Raw genomic sequence first — 22,500 nt, 5'->3', positions numbered from 1 at the left:
CACAAAGAGACTCAAATCAATCACAAAGAGACACAGAATGACCTCAGAGAGACACAAAGAGACGTAAAACAACCTCAAAGAGACACAGAATGACCACAAAGAGACGTAAAACAACCACAAAGAGACACAGAATGACCACAAAGAGACGTAAAACAACCACAAAGAGACGTAAAACGACGAGAGACAAAACCACCACAAAGAGACACAAAACAACCACAAAGAGACACAGAATGACCTCAGAGAGACACAAAACGACCACAAAGAGACTCAAAACAACCACAAAGAGACACAGAATGACCTCAGAGAGACACAAAACGACCACAAAGAGACACAGAATGACCTCAAAGACATGACAGCTTACTACATGAAGGAGCAAAACAACCACAAAGAGACACAGAGACACAAAATGACGAGAAAGACACACAAACGACCACGAGAAGCAAACTTTTCCGTGTCCCTGACCACTTTGTAGAGAGAGTCACAGACTGAGCTTCTCTGAGCTGAATACATACTTCACTTCCTTCATCTGATGAACTCTGTTATGAACATTCATACAGAGTTAAAATAGCTGATCTCTAACTCAAAGAGGAACATCAAGGCAACATGATTCATTATTATGATTATAGGCTGCGTGTTTCTGAGAAACCATCTTCTCATGGACTCTGTGAATGTCTCCTTTCAGATGAAGGTCCTGCACATTCTTTCTTTAATACGTGTGTGTGTGTGTGTGTGTGTGTGTGTGTGTGTGTGTGTGTATTCTAGTGTGTCAGGAGAAGCAGTGGATTTCTTTTTGTGTAAAGTCAACGGTTGCCATCTTTACTTGGTGTAACCTGGAGCGTTCCTGGTCTTGATGGACGTTGACGTGCTGCTGTGTGTTCTTGCGGTTCAGGGTCGACTCTACTACGTCCGGGTGTCGGCGTACAACATGAAGGGATGGGGTCCTCCGGCCTCCTGCCTGCCTCCATCAGCAGCTCCCTCCAGTGAGTTTACACTGATCGACTCTGATCAATACAGCACATTCTAGAAGAACGTCTTTCCTCTTTGAGTCAGCCAGCGATTACCTCATCAGTAGAGACGACTGTCGTCGGTTCAAAAACCATCGTTGATTTGTTGGTCCTCTGGTCTTTTGTTGAGGACGTCCTCTCACTGTCGGTCCTCTGGTCTTTTGTTGAGGACGTCCTCTCACTGTCGGTCCTCTGGTCTTTTGTTCAGATTGGAGAGAGAGCGACGGTCGGGAGCCCAGGAGGCGGGGCCACATCGAGGCCATGGAGCGTCTGCTGCAGCAGGTCCGAGCTACTCACACACACTACTGCTGCGGAGGTGAGTTGTTTTCTGATGCTTTAATACAAGACGTGTCCATAAAGGTCTGTCAGCAAACTTCACCTTTTGTCTTCATCTAAGTCCTTGTTTGATTAGGTTGTGTCGGCTCTGTTGGGCCCCACAGCTGTAAGATCTCCTCCTCATCCAGACGCTCTTTAAAGCTCTACTATTTAATAATTTGCCAAAATAACAACATAAAGATGCAGATTTGTAAAAGGTGCATCCTGTCAGTGTGATGACAGAAGAAGTGGGAGTCAGACATCGAATCGTGATGGAAATGAAACCTTGAACAAGATTGAAAACAAACATGAGTTTTAGAAAACAGAAATAAAGAGAATCTGAAAGCTTCTTGCAGAAAAAAATCTTTGAAAGCTGAAGTTCTTTTCATTCCTCGTGACACGATGAAGTCAAGGTGAGCTACAGAGAGATGAACGTACAGAAAGTCTTTAAGGGTTCAGTTAAAGCAGGAGAGAAGTTTAGATTCTCTCTGCTGCACTTTAATGATCTCAAACACATCGCTGCGCCACATGAACTTTACTTTAGAGAACAGAGAACCTGAACAGGTAGAGAACAGAGAACCTGAACAGGTAGAGTACAGAGAACCTGAACAGGTAGAGAACAGAGAACCTGAACATGTAGAGAACAGAGTACCTGAACAGGTAGAGTACAGAGTTCCTGAACAGGTAGAGAACAGAGAACCTGAACAGGTAGAGAACAGAGAACCTGAACAGGTAGAGAACAGAGTACCTGAACAGGTAGAGAACAGAGTTCCTGAACAGGTAGAGAACAGAGTACCTGAACAGGTAGAGAACAGAGTACCTGAACAGGTAGAGAACAGAGTACCTGAACAGGTAGAGAACAGAGTACCTGAACAGGTAGAGAACAGAGTTCCTGAACAGGTAGAGAACAGAGAACCTGAACAGGTAGAGAACAGAGAACCTGAACAGGTAGAGTACAGAGTACCTGAACAGGTAGAGAACAGAGTACCTGAACAGGTAGAGAACAGAGTACCTGAACAGGTAGAGAACATAGAACCTGAACAGGTAGAGAACAAAGTACCTGAACAGGTAGAGTACAGAGTACCTGAACAGGTAGAGAACATAGAACCTGAACAGGTAGAGAACAAAGTACCTGAACAGGTAGAGTACAGAGTACCTGAACAGGTAGAGTACATAGTACCTGAACAGGTAGAGTACAGAGAACCTGAACAGGTAGAGTACATAGTACCTGAACAGGTAGAGTACATAGAGTACAGACACAGAGTGACGCTGTGTTGAAAAAACTCACCGTCACTCAACCCACTTCGAGTGAATAGTCATGATGTCAGTTGTCACTGCCAGCGTGCGCACACACACACACACACACACACACACACACACACACACAGCACCATGTAGAATAACCTCAAAAGTAATTTATGTGTGTGTTTGAATTACTGTGTTGAGTGCTCACTCAATTAGTCATTATCCCAGATGTAATATACACCCATCGTGTGTGTGTGTGTGTGTGTGTGTGTGTGTGTGTGTGTGTGTGTGTGTGTGTGTGTGTGTGTGTGTGTGTGTGTGTGTGTGTGTGTGTGTGTGTGTGTGTGTGTGTGTGTGTGTATTTCTACAATTTATTCTCAGAGCCAAAAATAAGTGTGAAATTAATAATTTTACAGGTATAAAGCCACTATAGAGCTCATTTAGAAGCCTCGAGGTCTTAATTTATGGTGTGTGCGTGCGTGCGTGCGTGCGTGCGTGCGTGCGTGCGTGCGTGCGTGTGTGTGTGTGTGTGTGTCCGGAACAGTGAGTTATGTGTTGCCTTATAGAAACTGAGATTAACTCTATATTTATGTTCTGTTTAAAGGGCCAGTCCCACATTTTGTTCTGTCTGACAGAACAAAATAAAAAAAACTCCATTTTCCATTTTTTTTTATGGAACAACATCACTTCACTTTTCAAGGTTGGATCAACCTCATGCTCCTATAGGCATGTTATTATGGTAAAGACAGCCAACGGCGTTAAACACGGTGCTCCTATAGGTGTGTCATTACGGTAAAGATGGAGATACATACACACCTTTCCTGTCATGTTCTTTCTGTCTCTTCTTCTCTGTAGTGTATTCATGTTTGACCTACGGTGGCCCTGATTGGCTGTTTTATAATTACAAACATTCACGACATCATCAGGACTGAAGCTTCCATCTGACGGTGACCTCGTTAATCAGCTGTTTATTTATTCAGAGTGACTTCATGTCACATGATCCACCTACGCTAACACACACAGACCTGTGTGTGTGTGTGTGTGTGTGTGTGTGTGTGTGTGTGTGTGTGTGTATGTGTGTGTGTGTGTGTGTGTGTGTGTGGAGATACAAACCGAAACATGCTGCAGCTCTATGTTGCCATGGTTACGCTCTTGTCATCCCATCAGACAGTCCTGAGGTGGTCTGGATCAGTGAAGGACAGTCAGGAGGACTCTTCTTCCTCCTCCTTCTCCTCCTCTTCCTCCCTCTCCTCTTCTTTCTCCTCCTTTTCTTCCTACTCCTCCCTCTCTTCCTCCTCTTCTACCTCCTCCTCCTCCCTGTATTCCTCCTCCTCCTTCTTCCTCCTTTTTGTCCCTCTCCTCCTCTTCCTCCCTCTTCTCCTCCTCTTCTTCCTCCTTCTCCTCTTCCTCCTCCTCTTCCTCCCTCTCCTCCTCCTCCCTCTCCTCCTCCCCCCTCTCTTCCTCCTCCCTCTCTTCTCCTCCTCCTACTCTTTCTCCTTCCTCCTCCCTCTCTTCCTCCTCTTCTTCCCTCTCTTCCTCGTCCTCCTCCCTCTCTTCTCCTCCTCCTTTCTAACATGTGTGAGGTTCCTCCAGCTCTGTTTACATGTTGGTGGTCGTGAGACGTTTAATGACCCGTAGTAAAACGTGGCGCTGTGGTCTGGAGATTGGCATCACTGAGCAGTCGGTCTTCATCTTCGTCTTCATCGGGCCGGAGGGAGAGGAGGGAGAGGAGGAGAGTAGGAGAGTAGGAGAGGAGGAGATGGACAAAGGAAAGAAACCAGATAAGATAACGTTCAGTCAGACGGCCAACATGGGAGAGTGACTCCACACACACACACACACACACACACACACACTCTCTCTCTCTCTCTCTCTCTCTCTCTCGCTCGCTCGCTCGCTCGCTCGCACGCACGCTCGCTCGCTCGCTCGCTCGCTCGCTCGCACTCACTCACTCACTCACTCACTCACTCACTCACTCACTCACTCACTCACTCACTCACTCACTCACTCACTCTCGCGCACACACACACACACACACACACACACAGTGACCTTTGTCAGAAGATGTCTTCATGTTATTGATGAAGAACATCGTTCGTTGATGGATCAGTAACAGTAGACCTCTACTGATGTTAACTACGTTCATTCTTCTTCTTCTTTCTTCCTCCTCCTCTTCCTCCTCCTCCTCCTCCTGTCTGCAGACTCCTCAAAGCTCCAGAACCCGAGCAGGAAGCAGTCTGTCTCCAGAAGTCTGAAGCATCTCTTTAACTCCTCCAACAAGTTTGTGAAGACTCTGAGGAGGTTTGTTCTGAAGGTCTTTAGGAGACAAAAACAGACGTAAATAAAAACATCTGATTTGACACAGGACCCTTAAAGAAGTATAAATATATATATAAATATACATAATATCTGTTTCCTGCTGCCACAAATACTCACTAAACGCGGATTAATCCGCCGCTGGAAATAGTCCCCATCAAAGTCAGTATTTGCTGCTGTTTGTTTGAACGCTTCAGTTCTCTGACGTTATCAATGACATCAATAGAAGAGACACACATCCTGTCCATCACTAGACCTGGTTTCAATGCTCCGTGTTGTGGGTCTACAGGGGGATCTACCTGGCTGCTGTCTTCTACCACAAGGACAGTTTACTGGTGACGGCCGAGGACCAGATCCCCATCGTGGAGGTGGACGACTCCTACAGCAGCTCCTTAATGCAGGACTTCCTCTGGTTCACCAAGGTAACGGCTGCTACGGGGCCTTTATTACCCAGCATGCAAAGCAGTACGTGGTCTCCATCTTTATGCAGATCCAGACGTCTGATGCTAACGTTAGCTCAGCTTATTTCTCCGATAACTTAAGATCCAGACGTCTGATGCTAACGTTAGCTCAGCTTATTTCTCCGATAACTTAAGATTCAGGCGTCTGATGCTAACTTTAGCTCAACTTGTTTCTCCGATAACTTAAGATCCAGCTGTTTAATAAATAATAGAAAATAAACAATAGAAGCTGCTCAGTTTAGATAAATAATGTCTGTCTGTCTCTGCAGCTGTCCTGTATGTGGGAGGACGTCCGGTGGCTGAGACAGAGTATGTCGGTGTCCATGTCTTCGTCCTCCACCCTGCAGGCTCGGCACAAGATGCTCACCGCCACCAGCCAGCTGCAGGTCAGAACCCAAAAGACCCACAAGACCTGAACGTGACGTCGTCACAAAGGAAAACTCAGTGCAGATTATATATCTATACTTATAAATCATTTGATTGTTATAAACGTGTTCTAACATATGAAGGTGTGTGTGTGTGTGTGTGTGTGTGTGTGTGTGTGTGTGTGTGTGTGTGTGTGTGTGTGTGTGTACCGACTCGTCCTGCAGAACCTCCTGGGGACTCACAACCTGGGCCGGGTCCACTATGAGCCCATCAAGGATCGACACGGCAACGTGCTGCTGGTGACCATCCGCGACGTGGAGAGCCAGCACTCGCTGCTCAGCGGGAAGTGGATGCAGGTGACCAAGCTGCAGAGCCAGAGAAAGTCCCTGTCCACACCTGAGGAACCGTACGCCCTCGACATCCTCATCATCACCATACAGGTGAGGAAGCTCCTCGGACCTAAGAGTCTCTAAAGACTCTCTGATGACTTAAGATCCAGACGTCTGATGCTAACGTTAGCTCAGCTTGTTCCTCTGATAACTTAAGATCCAGACGTCTGATGCTAACGTTAACTCCTGCAGGACATCCTGGCATACCAGCGGCGCAGCACCCACCGTCTGGCCCCGGGACTCTACCTGGGTTACCTGAAGCTCAGCAGCTCTGTAGACCAGATCAAAGTCCTGGTGTCCCAGCGGACCCCCAACATGCTTTGTCACAGCCGCATAAGAGAAAACGCCAACGTGTCCAGGTATAAAAACACACACCGATGAGTTAAAGTCGGAGATAACAACACTTCATTTACAGTCATAATTCAACATTCCTGCCGGTGGACAAATCTTTTCTTTAAAATCAGACTTCACTTACTACGAGGAACCTTTTCATTCAGTGTCAATTCTGGTGCCCCCTGTGGACTGAAGCGGTAGTGTTTCTGAGCACCAGAGTCCCTTTAGAAAACCTCTCATTTTACTGCAGCAGATGTGAAGCTCCAAACATCTTATATTAAATACATTAATACATATTATTGATATCATATTGAATGGTGGTTCAGGGACGAGTGGGACTGGATCCAGACGCTGTCGGCTTCAGGTGACAAGAGCGAAGAGGCGGAGCCCAGTCCAGAAAGCCACGCCCCTTTACTGTACTACGAGCTGCAGACGGCGATCAAGTCTCTGCTGAAGCACCTGAACCTACCTCTGCCTCAGGTACAGCTCACTAACATAACGAGGACGCGTCTGTTATATAAAGTAGTTATCTTTAGTAGTAGTTTCATGTAAATTTATTTAAATGTTGTTTTTATCGTTCAGAGGTTAAGAAACAGTTTGCAGCTTTACTTTTTTAAGCTTCAGGTTTTCCTTTATTGAAATCTGATTTTCACTGTTATTGTCCAAATTATCACAGATTATCATCCAGGTGTGTGTGTGTGTGTGTGTGTGTGTGTGTGTGTGTGTGTGTGTGTGTGTGTGTGTGTGTGTGTGTGTGTGTGTGTGTGTGTGTGTGTGCGCGCGCGCAGGCCCGTCACTTCCGCCTCTACAGTCAGGAGGTTGTTGAGCTCGGTCACGGCGTCTCCTTCCTGCTGCTGCTGCCGGCGGCCGACGACGTTTGCTCCGCCCCCGGACAGTCCAACCCCTACACCCCCCTGTCAGGGTTCCTCCACCTCCCTCTGCAGATGTTTGAGCTCGGTAACAACAACACACACACACACACACACACACACACACACACACACACACACACACACACGTAGTTAGTAACCGGCTACTTTTCAGATGACAGTTGTTCATTCGTTATTCATTTTATGGAATAAGAAGCATCAATGTAGATTAAACACAACACAAAGGAGTTACAATGCTACACACACATCACTGCAGCTTCATGCAGGTTGTCTGTGCTGAGGGGGACAGACTGAGCTGTGTTACACACACACACACACACACACACACACACACACGCACACACACACACCTCCGTCTGCAGGGAGCAGCACTAAATCAGTCTGCAGGCTCCAGCAGGACGCCCCCCCCCACACACACACACACACACACACACACACACACACACACACACACACAAGAATGTGTCAATAACACCCATACACACTGCACAATACTGCCTCTTTGTACACACACTGACCTCCTCACCAGCTGCGTCTCTCTGAGGGAAACTCTCTGAACATGGGAACAGATTTATGCCACTTTTATACCAAATTTCACCCAAAAAAGTCCCAGATTATCACCAGCTGTCATCCAGATTAACACGGGTTATAATTCCAGATTATAGATTCTGTCCTCTCACTTCCAACAGTTGTTGTTTTCTTAAATACAGAATGTTGTAAATGTTTGTTTGTTGAAGACGTATTTGTTTTTCTTCTGCAGAATGTTTTTATGTCAGCTTGTGGTTTTATTTTGTTTTGGTAAATTGAGAACTTTCTAGTCGTGGATTTATTTCCATCATTGGCTCTTCTTCCTCTCTGTGTTTCTTCCTCCCTTCAGTTCACTTCTGCACCTTCAAAGAGAAGTTCATCAGTCTGTACTGCCGCCTGTCCTCCGTGCTGGACCTGGACGCTCTCATTACCCAGCAGGCACTGCGAGAAGCCATCAGCGACGGCGAGGTTGCGTCGGCTAAACAGAGACACCAGCTGATCCTGGACTACATCCAGGTGAGGAACCGACTCGCAGGGTTTACCTTCATCCTCGTACAGCACAAAACACTGACCCACGTTACCCAGAATGCTTTGGGAGGATCCCAGCATTTCAGGGACCGAACAAACTCTTCTGTGTCTCTGGATTTAGTTTAAACATGTTTTTCAATATGTGGTTTGATTCATTAATCTCAGTCTGGTGGGAGCTTTCAGTCAGAGAGCATGGTCATCTTCCTGAAGAGAAGAGATTTCTGCTATAAGTACTGCTATATGAACAAAAGTACAACAACATTTGGTTTGAATCACTTTAAACAGATCAGGTTCTTGTTAACATCAGTATTCTTCACACAGTATCAGTTATATTTCTACTATCTGTGCTCAGTGTGACTTTATTTAAACGTTCCACTGCTGTGCAACATGAATACAATCAACATAGTGATGAAGACTCCTCCACACGCTGCATCAACATAGTGATGAAGACTCCTCCACACGCTGCATCAACATAGTGATGAAGACTCCTCCACACGCTGCATCAACATAGTGATGAAGACTCCTCCACACGCTGCATCAACATAGTGATGAAGACTCCTCCACACGCTGCATCAACATAGTGATGAAGACTCCTCCACACGCTGCATCAACGTAGTGATGAAGACTCCTCCACACGCTGCATCAACGTAGTGATGAAGACTCCTCCACACGCTGCATCAACGTAGTGATGAAGACTTCTCCACACGCTGCATCAACGTAGTGATGAAGACTTCTCCACACGCTGCACCAACGTAGTGATGAAGACTTCTCCACACGCTGCACCAACGTAGTGATGAAGACTCCTCCACACGCTGCACCAACGTAGTGATGAAGACTCCTCCACACGCTGCACCAACGTAGTGATGAAGACTTCTCCACACGCTGCATCAACGTAGTGGTGAAGACTTCTCCACACGCTGCATCAACGTAGTGATGAAGACTCCTCCACACGCTGCACCAACGTAGTGATGAAGACTTCTCCACACGCTGCATCAACGTAGTGATGAAGACTCCTCCACACGCTGCACCAACGTAGTGATGAAGACTCCTCCACACGCTGCACCAACGTAGTGATGAAGACTTCTCCACACGCTGCATCAACGTATTGATGAAGACTTCTCCACACGCTGGTTTCGTGATTTGCTGACATCAACGGTGTGGATTGTATTTAAGTGATACTTCAGACTTGAAGGACTCCGCTGATAATCAAAACAAACTGCGTTAATGCGCGATAAAATAATTGTCAGCGTTAATTAATGAATGCGTTAATGAGATAATAACGCGTTAAGCTGCCCAGCACTTGTTAAATGTAATAATATTGTTAGTTTATTGAAGCTGATGAGCAGCTGGTTAAAGTCTGAAGAGCTCACCGCTAATGGAGACGACCACAAAACCACCAGGAGCTTGTGTGTGTGTGTGTGTGTGTGTGTGTGTGTGTGTGTGTGTGTGTGTGTGTGTGTGTGTGTGTGTGTGTGTGTGTGTGTGTGTGTGTGTGTGTGTGTGTGTGTGTGTGTGTGTGTGTGTGTGTGAGAGAGAGAGAGAGACCGTCTAGCTCTCTGTCTGCCATTTTAAAGCTCGGAAAAAAGTGGCCCCCCGACCACAAATTGAGAGAGAGGGAATGTCAGGGGAAAAATAAAAATAATACTGATCAGTGTGTGTGTGTGTGTGTGTGTGTGTGTGTGTGTGAAGATGACGTGATGCCGTTGTCTAATTGGACAGTCTGTTTGGACTCACCACATGTTGAATGAAGTTTCAGACGGTTGAAGCGTCTGAAACTTCTTCTTCTTGTGTTATTTATTAAAAAGCTGTCATGTGCTCCTAAACTCAAAACTAATAAAAACAAAGATGTTTTTATCTCATTAAATATCTCTTTATTGAATTCAATCTTTCAAATAAAGATTCCATCATAATCACAGATTATGAATCTTTACGACCTTGACCGTCAAAATGAGACAACAAGAAAGAGATTCACCCGACGATGATGAAGAGGAGGAAGAGTGTGTCCTTGAACGCTGTCACACACACACACACACACACACACACACACACACACACACACACACACACTCTCTCAGTGACGCTGAGCAGAGAGCTGCTCCTTGTCTCAGTTTGTCTTAAACCACAGATCTGTGAAGCTGCAGACGAGACACACGTCCTCAGAGCGTGATCCATGCAGAAAGAAGAGTAACAGCAGAAGAAGAAGAGTAACAGCAGAAGAAGAAGAGTAACAGCAGAAGAAGAAGTCTGTAACTGCAGAAGAAGAAGTCTGTAACTGCAGAAGAAGTCTGTAACTGCAGAAGAAGAAGTCTGTAACTGCAGAAGAAGAAGTCTGTAACAGCAGAAGAAGAAGTCTGTAACAGCAGAAGAAGAAGAGTAACAGCAGATGAAGAAGTCTGTAACAGCAGAAGAAGAAGAAGAGTAACAGCAGAAGAAGAAGAGTAACAGCAGATGAAGAAGTCTGTAACAGCAGAAGAAGAAGTCTGTAACAGCAGAAGAAGAAGAGTAACAGCAGAAGAAGAGTAACAGCAGAAGAAGAGTAACAGCAGATGAAGACGTCTGTAACAGCAGAATAAGAAGAGTAACAGCAGATGAAGAAGAAGAGTAACAGCAGAAGAAGAAGAGTAACAGCAGAAGAAGACATCTGTAACAGCAGAAGAAGAGTAACAGCAGAAGAAGAGTAACAGCAGAAGAAGAAGAGTAACAGCAGAAGAAGAGTAACAGCAGATGAAGAAGTCTGTAACAGCAGAAGAAGAAGAGTAACAGAAGAAGAGTCTTCATGTGAATGAATGAGTGAATGCTGTTGTTGGTAAACAAAGAGAGGAGCAGGAATCTCCATGTTTCCTCTGATGCCGATGACTCAGCATTCTTTCCAGCCGAGTCATCGTGTGTGTGTGTGTGTGTGTGTGTGTGTGTGTGTGTGTGTGTGTGTGTGTGTGTGTGTGTGTGTGTGTGTGTGTGTGTGTGTGTGTGTGTGTGTGTGTGTGTGTGTGTGTGTGTGTGTGTTTTACTTCTTTCTCCTCCAGAACAAACACAGGTTTCATCTCAACCTCTTTCCTCTCACCATCACACTGAACACGTCTCAACAGAACCTTCATGAGTAGAAGTAGAGAACTAGAACATGTGATGATGACATCAGTCAACACAAGTTGAATTTCTTTGATCATTTATTTTACAAAATCAATGAAATCTACATATTCACCATGTTTAGTGTTATAAATATTAATCTATTGACATGTTTCATCCTCTCTCCTACCCTCTCCTCCTCTCATCTCCTCTCCTCTTATAGGAATAAAATAATAATATAATTATTATTATTGTAGTAATAATAATAATAATACTTATAATATTATTAAAAGGTACTTGTGTGAACCAGATGAAACTCTTGTGTTCTTGTTAAATGATGAATGAGGTAATTGAACCTCTGACCTCTAACAGCAGCTGGACGAGGTGCGTCGTGACCTCCGTTGGATCACTGATGCCCTCCAGTACGCTCGCTACAAGCAGCCTCACGGCGGCGTCCCCGTCACCAGCCTGGTGGACGTCAGCGCGGCGGAGAGCGACCAGCAGAAGACGGACTCCACCTCCTCCAACATGGACTTCCTGCCCACACCGTCGCCCTCGCCGGAGCTCCGCCGGAGGAAAGCCGTCAGCGGTGAGTCGTCGCTCAGCGGCTTTAAAACGTAGATTCAGATATATTAACTCGGACGTCTTTGTCTCCGTGTCTCAGACTCTCTGCTCGGATCGGACGAGGACGGGTCCTCGGAGGTTTTCCTGCCGACCGACAGCGACTACGACTCCAGCGACGCCCTGAGCCCCCGAGACCTGGACCTGCTCTACTCCCCGGCTCAGGATCTCTCCCAGCAGGCCGTTCACTCGCTGGGCGGCAGCGCTCCAGACGTGCTCCAGATCCACGAGCTCAGGTCAGTTCTGTGAGACCCAACACTAAGACGACAGGTAGAGGTAGAGGTAGAGGTACTGGTACAGGTACAAGTAGAGTTACAGGTAGAGGGACAGGTACAGGTACAAGTATAGGTAGAGGTACAGGTAGAGGTACAGGTACAGGTACAAGTAGAGTTACTGGTACAGGTACAGGTAGAGTTACAGGTAGAGGGACAGGTACAGGTACAAGTATAGGTAGAGGTACAGGTACAGGTACAAGTAGAGTTACTGGTACAGGTACAGGTAGAGTTACAGGTAGAGGGACAGGTACAGGTACAAGTATAGGTAGAGGTAGAGTTACAGGTACAGGTACAAGTAGAGTTACAGGTAGAGGTACAAGTAGAGGTACAGGTACAAGTAGAGTTACAGGTAGAGGGACAGGTACAAGTAGAGGTACAGGTAGAGGTACAGGTACAAGTAGAGGTGCAGGTACAGGTACAGGTACAGGTAGAGGTACAGGTACAGGTAGAGGTACAGGTAGAGGTACAGGTACAAGTAGAGGTGCAGGTAGAGGTACAGGTACAAGTAGAGGTGCAGGTAGAGGTAGAGGTAGAGGTACAGGTACAAGTAGAGGTACAAGTACAGGTAGAGGTACAGGTACAGGTAGAGGTACAGTTACAAGTACAGGTAGAGGTACAAGTACAGGTAGAGGTACAGGTAGAGGTACAGTTACAAGTACAGGTAGAGGTACAGGTAGAGGTACAGGTACAAGTACAGGTACAGGTAGAGGTACAAGTAGAGGTATGAATTCAATCTGTTTTTAAATATAATTGTGAAGGAAAACACCTTTGTTGATCATTTCATTCCTGCTTGTTTTAATTGTTTCTATCTTGTCATTTTGGTAAATCTTGATGTATTTGTACATGAACTGTAGTGTGTATACTGTATTAGTTGAAGTGGTCTCTTTCCTGGGATTGTTGGGAGCTTTGGGTCGACCTTTAGACGATGTCGTCACTTCCTGTCTGGAGGTTGTCTTCAGAGATGAGTATCGATAATAAAACTGTCCTCTGTGTCTCCGTCCCTCAGGTACAGCGTCTGCCCCCCCTCAGACCTCCGTCTCTCCCCCCTCCTCCCCCACTCCCTCTCCGGTCTGCCTCGCTCCCCCTCCCTCTCCAGGACCACTAGGACCTCCCCTACGTTCCCTCGGTTCTTCACAGACCTCCCCCTGTCCCCGGCTCTATGCGACACTCCCAGGACCTTCAGGACCTCCCCTACGTTCCCGTCCCTCCCCCTGTCCCCGGCTCTGTCCGACACCACCAGGACCCTGGAGGGCCTCTCGCTGTCCGGGAGCCCCCAGGAGGGCGTGGCCCCCCCGCTGAGGGCCCTCGCCAACCCCCCCGCCAAACGCAAGCTGCTCTCCAGGAGCCACCGGGGCCAGTACTTCAGCGGGCCCCAGCGCTGGCTCCGGGGCCACAGCGTGGAGAGCCACACGGGGTCCTTATCCGAGGGGGTCTACACCACCAAGCAGCTGGACCCGGACCCGCCGTCGCCCGGGGACGCCACCTTCATCAGCCACGCCTCCTGCGTCCTGGAGAGCCGCAAGGGCCGCCAGCGGGAGCCTCGGCCCCACGTCCGCAGGATCTTTGTGGAGCCCTGCAAGGAGCCGTCGCCCAGCCACGAGAGGAGGAGCTGGGAGGAAGAGGAGCAGGAGGAGGCGAAGGCCCCAGGAGTGTCGGTGGTCGTGGAGGGGGAGGAGCCAGAGGGAGGCGCCACGCAGGACGTCGACTCAGACGACCAAACGAACGCCCAGGTGTCGGAGATACTCAGCAGCGCGCTGTAGAGACGGACGGCAGGTCGGTAGGATGAGCTTCGACGCGGTGCGTTCAGGGACCCTCTTGAGTGTAGGTCACCAGAGAGTCGGCAGAGTCACACAGCCCGTCGTCACGCACTAAAAATGGAAGAAAATGGACTCAGAAATACACATTGAGTCGAGGTTCTATAAAAATCACGGTCCTCTTCACGGAGCTTTCGACCACATCACATGGTCTTCCTCTGCACTTTTCATGACTTACCGTTCATGTCGGCTTTTAAGTTGAAGCATGAAAATTTAAAACATCATCCGCTCAAAACTTCAGTTCAGTTAAAGGCTCAACTTAAACATCTCAACAGGACGTTTGAAGGCTCTGAGATCAGTCAGCAGATTCTGATCCGGATCCGTGTCCGGACCTCAAACGCCCCGTCGGCTGGTGTGACATTCACGTGAAGCGACCGTCGGTTTCCTTCGTGGTCCTAAAGAAAACTTTATTTAAAACACGTTAAGATATAGATTACACAATACAGAATAAATAAACAGCAGTGAAGGTACAAAACACGACATCAGAAAATAAAGAAGATATGATAAAAGTTTAGTCATTATGACCATAAAACACTTCACCTGAACGCTGCTTCTGTTTACTTACATCATGTGTTTGAAGTAAAATAACCTCAACACCACTGTCTCTTTGTCTCTGTGTCTCTTTGACTTTTTATCATTCTGTCTCTTTGTGTCTCTGTCTCTGACTCTTTGTGTCTCTGTCTCTTTGCCTCGCTCTCTCTGTCTCTTTTTATTTTTGTCTCTTTGTGTCTCTGTCTCTGTCTCGCTGACTCTTTGTCTCTTTGTCTCTGTCTCGCTGACTCTTTGTCTCTGTCTCTTTCTGTCTTTCTCTCTTTCTGTCTCTTTGTGTCTCTGTCTCTTTGCCTCGCTCTCTCTGTCTCTTTGTCTCTCTGTCTCTTTGTGTCTCTCTCTCATTGTCTCTTTGTATCTCTGTCTATTTGTGTCTCTGTCTCTCTGTCTATTTGTCTCTCTGTCACTCTGTCTCTTTGTGTCTCTGTCTCTTTGTATCTCTGTCTCTTTGTCTCGCTGACTCTTTGTCTCTGTCACTCTCTCTTTCTGTCTCTTTGTGTCTCTGTCTCTCTGACTCTTTGTGTATCTGTCTCTTTGCCTCGCTCTCTGTCTCTTTGTCTCTGTCACTCTCTGTTTTTCTCTCTTTCTGTCTCTGTCTCCGTCTCTCTGACTCTTTGTGTCTCTGTCACTTTGCCTCGCTCTCTCTTTCTCTTTGTCTCTCTGTCTCATTGTCTCTCTGTCTTTTTATCACTCTGTCTCTTTGTGTCTGTCTCTCCACCACAGTGACGATTGGACGGGCCTGTTAAAGACGAGCGCCCCCCCCCCCCCCCCTCCAGACCTCCACAGATTGTAAACTAAACTAAAGTTGCTGGTTCAACTCCTCCAAGCCTCAGAACCCATGAATGGCATCGACTGTTACAAAGAGAATAATCAATGCAACGAGAAACCAAGTACTGCTTCTCCTCCTCCTTCTTCTTCTCCCACCAGGACCTTTGCATACTTTGACTCTGCATGTGACCCGCTCATCATGAGGTATTTTCAGTTGAATAATTCTGTAGTATTGTGGATTGTCTTCAGGTCGTGGATCCTCCTCTACGTGAAGTGAATGTACAGTTTAGTCTGTTTGTGGTTGAACCCTTACTGTGGTGAGTTCAAAGACACGAGGAATATTTGGGCCCAGAAAGTATTTTTGTTACTATTTTCCTGAGATGTTGCAGAGCAGTCTGAGGTGTGTTTTGTGGGCATGAAGTAGTTTGTAGCTGTGGTTTTGTTTTTGGACTGAAGCTTTGAGTCCAGTTTGTGCCTCTTCCTGGTTCAGCATGATGATGTCACGGGTCGGGGGGGAAGCCCCTCCTCCTCTCATCTAAACTTCTGTCCTGTGTTTATGAAGATCAGGTTTAATCAAAGGGTTAATCAAAGGTTTTGGCCTCAGGAGGCTGACGTGCATTTCGACCTCATGTTCTCTTATTAAACTATAGTTTGAATCTTAAACTCACACTAGATAACGACGTATGATGGTATGAGGGCCCTTGTTGGTCCAAAATATATATCATTTATGCAGCTCGTGGGGGGGGGGGGGGGTCAGAGGTTATAAAGTTATAAATTTGCAAAAAAAAGCAAAACCACAGAACATAAATAATTACTACTTACTATATTAATATATATATATATATATATATGTATAGACTTTATATTTTAACTTAACTTTATGACTTCATAATCCCATGTCTTTGGGATCCCCCCCCGCTCTGTGGTTATTATTACTGGTCCTGCGTTTAATACATATGGAGAGATGAACCTGGATCAGCCTCTTGATGTCGAGCGTTCTGCACTTCGTCCTCAGACTCTGGTGTTCGTTGTTGCTTTTGTTCGGCTTCCTTCGGTGAACTTGCTGTCGTGTTTCTGTTTTTATGTTTTATGAAGAAAAAAAAGATTCCGATCCAGATTCTCCAGATGTTTGCACGTCTTTTAAAAGTGCATTTTTAATGTTTGCACATTGCAATTATGGAATAAAAGCTAATTGAGTGTCTTTGATGCAGTTGGGCATTACCTGTGGCAGCTTCTATCATTAACGATGTGATGATTAATGATGATAAAGTATACGAAGTATTCATTTACAGGTTGTTTTTCAGATACTGCAGTTTACTGTCAACAAGCAGAGTTTGTACTGAGACTAGAACATCTGTACTGCAGTAATCCTCCGTTAGTGTGTGAAGTTACAGTCGGATATAAATACGTTTATTTACGAGAGTTAAAGGAAAAAGATTGATTTAGAAATAGTTTGTATACGTTCAGTGTGAAGCTTGAGCCTGTGACTGTTAGCCTAGCTTAGCATAAAGAGTGACAGCAGAGGGAAACAGCTAGCGGAAGATTAAAAACACTCTGAATTAACACATTATATTGTGTTTAATCTGTGGATAATGTGGTTGTAGGAAGTAACTCTGGACGAAGCCAAGCTAGCCGATTGGCCCTGCTTCCAGTCGTTATGCTAAGCTAAGCTAATCTCCATCCGTAACCCACAGACATGAGATCGATATCCATCTTCACTCTCACTCTCACAAAGAAAAGAAGTCTAATTGTTAAACTGTTCCTTTAATGTTTAGTTGGATGTTAAAACTCTTTAACATTTATTTCACTTCATCACAACTTGAGTTTTGTTTTTCGTTGCTGTATTTATTAAAGTAACTGTGGTAACGTTGTAAAACCCCAATAGTCAGAAAAATGTCCCATTTGTTCAGAAAACACCAAACCTGCTGCAGACAAAAGCACAACGTTAAATATTATGACCCGCCTACTTTAAATTCTTCTCCTAACCCCAACCAATCAGAGGCAGAGTGGCGGGTCACGCCTTCCATAGCAGTAAAAAAAAGCATTTTTCTGCACATTAATGAGCCGTGTGTATTTTCTAAACAATGTGTTTCTGTCAAACAAATGGATTTTAAGTCCAATGGGACATTTTTGGACTGTTGGGTTTTCAGAATAAAAGGTTGTCTGTTATATTAACCGATGATCTGAAGATGAATCCCACGTTTTAATAAACTAAACTTCTTCACCGCATCACTGACAGTCACAGTAGAAACGTTGTTCATGTAAAACGTTGATGTTTGGATTTCGAGGCTCTGCTGTTGATGTAAACAAAGGCTTTTATTTTGAAATGTTAAACAGCTTTTGGCTCAGAAACTGTTCGTTAACCTGTGAGGGCTCGTAATGTGACACTTATTTATTTCTGTCTTCACCTGCACACAAACAAACGGAGACAAACTTGTATTTGTATATTTTTGCATCTTTATGAATCCGGTTTGATGTCACTTCTGACTTTTATTTATTTGCACCAAAAGGACGAAATGTTGTTTGTTTTTTATGGAATGCGTAAAATAAAGATCCAGTGTTTTCATGCATTTTGTAACCTGAACTCACATGAATGGATGTATTTTAACAACTGAAATAAAGTTTGTCTCATGTTGATGTGACTTCAAGAGTTGGTCTTCTGTGTTCATTAAACTTTTTAACTGAAGCATATGTTTCATAGGGCGGCCGAGCATCGAGGACAAACGCTCTTCATCACTTCGTCTTCCTCCTTGCTGTCATTATCTGATGCATTCTGGGTATGTGAGTCAAGCTCTGCCAGTCGAAGGTAATGTTACCTGATGTGGTGAGTTATGGCCATCGTTGTACTTGTACTACTTCTACTCTTTATCTCATTGTACTAGTATTTTTTAACCCACGTTTTTTGGATTCTTAATGTTTGGATCATGTTGTCTGTATTCATGACAAACATGTTGGTAAAGATGTGAGTTATTTATTCTGTAAGTTGATCTTCAGCTCCTGTAATACATCTATAAACTGTAGATCAATAAATACAAACACTCAGAGCCTGAAGGACAAAAGTGTCGCTAAACTACAAAACCATTAAAACCATTAAAGTCCAAAACCATTAAACTATAAAACCATTAAACTACAAAACCATTAAACTATAAAACCATTAAACTACAAAATCATTAAACTATAAAACCATTAAATTACAAAACCATTAAACTATAAAACCATTAAACTATAAAACCATTAAACTACAAAATCATTAAACTATAAAACCATTAAATTACAAAACCATTAAACTACAAAACCATTAAACTATAAAACCATTAAACTACAAAATCATTAAACTATAAAACCATTAAACTACAAAACCATTAAACTATAAAACCATTAAACTACAAAATCATTAAACTATAAAACCATTAAATTACAAAACCATTAAACTATAAAACCATTAAACTATAAAACCATTAAACTACAAAATCATTAAACTATAAAACCATTAAATTACAAAACCATTAAACTACAAAACCATTAAACTATAAAACCATTAAACTACAAATCCATTAAAACCATTAAAGTACAAAACCATTCAACTATAAAACAAACTACAGAACCATTAAACTATAAAACCATTAAACTACAAAACCATTAAAACCATTAAAGTACAAAACCATTAAACTATAAAACCATTAAACTACAAAACCATTAAACTACAAAACCATTAAACTACAAAACCATTAAACTACAAAACTATTAAACTACAAAACCATTAAACTACAAAACCATTAAAACCATTAAAGTACAAAACCATTAAACTACAAAACCATTAAACTATAAAACCATTAAACTACAAAATCATTAAACTATAAAACCATTAAATTACAAAACCATTAAACTACAAAACCATTAAACTATAAAACCATTAAACTACAAAATCATTAAACTATAAAACCATTAAATTACAAAACCATTAAACTATAAAACCATTAAACTATAAAACCATTAAACTACAAAATCATTAAACTATAAAACCATTAAATTACAAAACCATTAAACTACAAAACCATTAAACTATAAAACCATTAAACTACAAATCCATTAAAACCATTAAAGTACAAAACCATTCAACTATAAAACAAACTACAGAACCATTAAACTATAAAACCATTAAACTACAAAACCATTAAAACCATTAAAGTACAAAACCATTAAACTATAAAACCATTAAACTACAAAACCATTAAACTACAAAACCATTAAACTACAAAACTATTAAACTACAAAACCATTAAACTACAAAACCATTAAAACCATTAAAGTACAAAACCATTAAACTACAAAATCATTAAACTATAAAACCATTAAACTACAAAACCATTAAAACCATTAAAGTCCAAAACCATTAAACTATAAAACCATTAAACTACAAAACCATTAAACTATAAAACCATTAAACTACAAAATCATTAAACTATAAAACCATTAAATTACAAAACCATTAAACTATAAAACCATTAAACTATAAAACCATTAAACTACAAAATCATTAAACTATAAAACCATTAAATTACAAAACCATTAAACTACAAAACCATTAAACTATAAAACCATTAAACTACAAAATCATTAAACTATAAAACCATTAAATTACAAAACCATTAAACTATAAAACCATTAAACTATAAAACCATTAAACTACAAAATCATTAAACTATAAAACCATTAAATTACAAAACCATTAAACTACAAAACCATTCAACTATAAAACAAACTACAGAACCATTAAACTATAAAACCATTAAACTACAAAACCATTAAAACCATTAAAGTACAAAACCATTAAACTATAAAACCATTAAACTACAAAACCATTAAACTACAAAACCATTAAACTACAAAACTATTAAACTACAAAACCATTAAACTACAAAACCATTAAAACCATTAAAGTACAAAACCATTAAACTACAAAATCATTAAACTATAAAACCATTAAACTATAAAACCATTAAACTACAAAACTATTAAACTATAAAACCATTAAACTACAAAACCATTAAAACCATTAAAGTATGAAACCATTCAACTATAAAACATTAAACTACAGAACCATTAAACTATAAAACCATTAAACTACAAAACCATTAAACTATAAAACCATTAAACTACAAAACCATTAAAACCATTAAACTACAAAACCATTAAAACCATTAAAGTATGAAACTATTAAAGTATGAAACCATTAAAGTACACAACCATTAAACTATAAAACCATTTAACTACAAAACCATTAAAACCATTAAACTACAAAACCATTAAACCATAAAACCATTAAACTACAAAACCATTAAACTATAAAACCATTAAACTACAAAACCAGTAAAACCATTAAAGTGTGAAACCATTAAAGTACAAAACCATTAAACTATAAAACCATTTAACTACAAAACCATTAAACTACAAAACCATTAAACTACAAAACCATTAAACTACAAAACATTAAACTACAAAACCATTAAACTACAAAACCGTTGAAACCATTAAAGTATGAAACCATTCATTCTATTATATCAGACTTTAGATCTCTGACTTCAACATTGTACTTTTTATTATTTTCCACCAGATTGAACCATTTTCTCTGTGAAGCTAATTAAATATTACTGTACAATATTTATGTAGTACAGTAAAAAGTACAATATGTACCTCTAAGATGTAGTGGAAGTAGAAGGTTGCATGAAATGGAAATACTCAGGTGTACAAGTACCTGAAAGTAGTACTTGAGTAAAAGTACTTTTGTCGCTCTGTTGTCGTGTCACTTCCTGTCAGCTGTGAGCTCTCTGATTGAAGGAATTTCTTGACTAAACCAACGTGAAGCGACGCTGGCGGAGCGCTGCAAAGCATTCTGGGAGCGTCGGTCCAAACCACAGGATCCATTTATTCTTTGAGGAGGAAAGTGAAGTCACTACATCTAGAACCTCTTGAGACCTGGAAACTGAAGCAGACGTCTCCTTTAGTTTCTGTTCATTTTAAATATTCAGGATGTTAAAAACAACCTTAAATAAACCTCAAGATGCAGGAAGAGAAACTAACAGAGCCTTTAAAGAGACACTCACATCGCTGACATTTGAATAGTTCACAGTGAGCAGCAACATCTGGTTCAACATCTGTTCCTCTGGAATAACTCTTCTTCTGCAGAGAGAATGTGAGCAGAGCTGGAAGAAGTCTTCACATCCTTCACTGCAGTAAAAGTACTAATACCACCAGTGAAGTACCACAGTATGTAGCTGAAGGAGCAGTTTGTAATATAAGTAAATTAAACTATAGAATGACTGTGATGTCAGAGATTAAAGAAACATGCATACAGGAAGTGACCATATCTGGACTGAGGAGGAGTGACGTAGAGACCTGTCAATCACTGTGTAGCCCCGCCCCTAAATCATCCCCTGCTTTATGGTGTGTTTGACTCTAAATGGAGCATAATGTACTAAATGAACATCATGCTGTATTGAAGAAGACTGTAAACTAGAGATTGAGACCATAAACTCATGTTTACAATGTTTACTGAGGGAATAAATCAAGAGAGAAGTAGAGTCATTTTAGACTAGACTTCTATACAACCAGAGGAGTCGCCTCCTGCTGGACACTAGAGAGAATGCAGCTTTAACACATGAAGCTCTGAAGAACTTTACAGAACCAGAGGTTGTCTCCTGGTCCGAACCAAGTATCATAGTTCAACATTAACGTGTGCTGTCGGGTATTCAAGGCAACGAGTGATTGAGGCACAAATTGATCACGAATATTGCTGCTAACGCCGTCATGCTAACACACGCTAACTCTTAAACAGAGCAATATGCTAATGGAGGCTGGGCAGTAAACCGATCTCATAGGAAGGCGTCGCTACCGTCAAACGTACTTGAGTAAATGTACTTGGATACTTTCCACAACTGGATAAATGCCTGTGTGTGTGTGTGTGTGTGTGTGTGTGTCTGTGTGTGTGTGTGTGTGTGTGTGTGTGTGTGTGTGTGTGTGTGTGTGTCTCTGTGT

The 22,500-nt window shown here is 42.6% G+C and overlaps 1 protein-coding gene across 4 annotated transcripts in view; it reads left to right on the top strand.

Annotated features, from left to right (window-relative positions):
* The window catches only part of ankfn1a (ankyrin repeat and fibronectin type III domain containing 1a), a 54,581-nt gene extending 36,474 nt beyond the window's left edge, over nucleotides 1-18,107 (top strand). For 2 of the 4 annotated variants that reach the window (XM_068729262.1, XM_068729260.1), the window contains 14 exons: nucleotides 890-980; nucleotides 1,213-1,320; nucleotides 4,766-4,865; nucleotides 5,170-5,302; nucleotides 5,611-5,727; nucleotides 5,932-6,147; nucleotides 6,289-6,455; nucleotides 6,756-6,909; nucleotides 7,218-7,386; nucleotides 8,197-8,363; nucleotides 11,811-12,027; nucleotides 12,103-12,295; nucleotides 13,341-14,107; nucleotides 15,421-18,107. In XM_068729262.1, coding sequence (XP_068585363.1) covers nucleotides 890-980; nucleotides 1,213-1,320; nucleotides 4,766-4,865; nucleotides 5,170-5,302; nucleotides 5,611-5,727; nucleotides 5,932-6,147; nucleotides 6,289-6,455; nucleotides 6,756-6,909; nucleotides 7,218-7,386; nucleotides 8,197-8,363; nucleotides 11,811-12,027; nucleotides 12,103-12,295; nucleotides 13,341-14,094 — 2,586 coding nt within the window. In that variant the 3' untranslated portion in view covers nucleotides 14,095-14,107; nucleotides 15,421-18,107. Of the gene's footprint in view, nucleotides 1-889; nucleotides 981-1,212; nucleotides 1,321-4,765; nucleotides 4,866-5,169; nucleotides 5,303-5,610; nucleotides 5,728-5,931; nucleotides 6,148-6,288; nucleotides 6,456-6,755; nucleotides 6,910-7,217; nucleotides 7,387-8,196; nucleotides 8,364-11,810; nucleotides 12,296-13,340; nucleotides 14,108-15,420 lie in introns of those variants that run through there. The other 2 variants (XM_068729261.1, XM_068729263.1) reach the window with 2 other exon arrangements.
* Nucleotides 18,108-22,500: the final 4,393 nt, after the last annotated feature.

Source organism: Cebidichthys violaceus, unplaced genomic scaffold, assembly GCF_023349555.1.
Source record: "Cebidichthys violaceus isolate CVI_PGR_0920_01 unplaced genomic scaffold, fCebVio1.0.p SCAF_45, whole genome shotgun sequence".
In the NCBI taxonomy this organism is placed as follows: domain Eukaryota; kingdom Metazoa; phylum Chordata; class Actinopteri; order Perciformes; family Stichaeidae; genus Cebidichthys; species Cebidichthys violaceus.
This window is presented reverse-complemented; position numbering and strand designations above follow the sequence as displayed.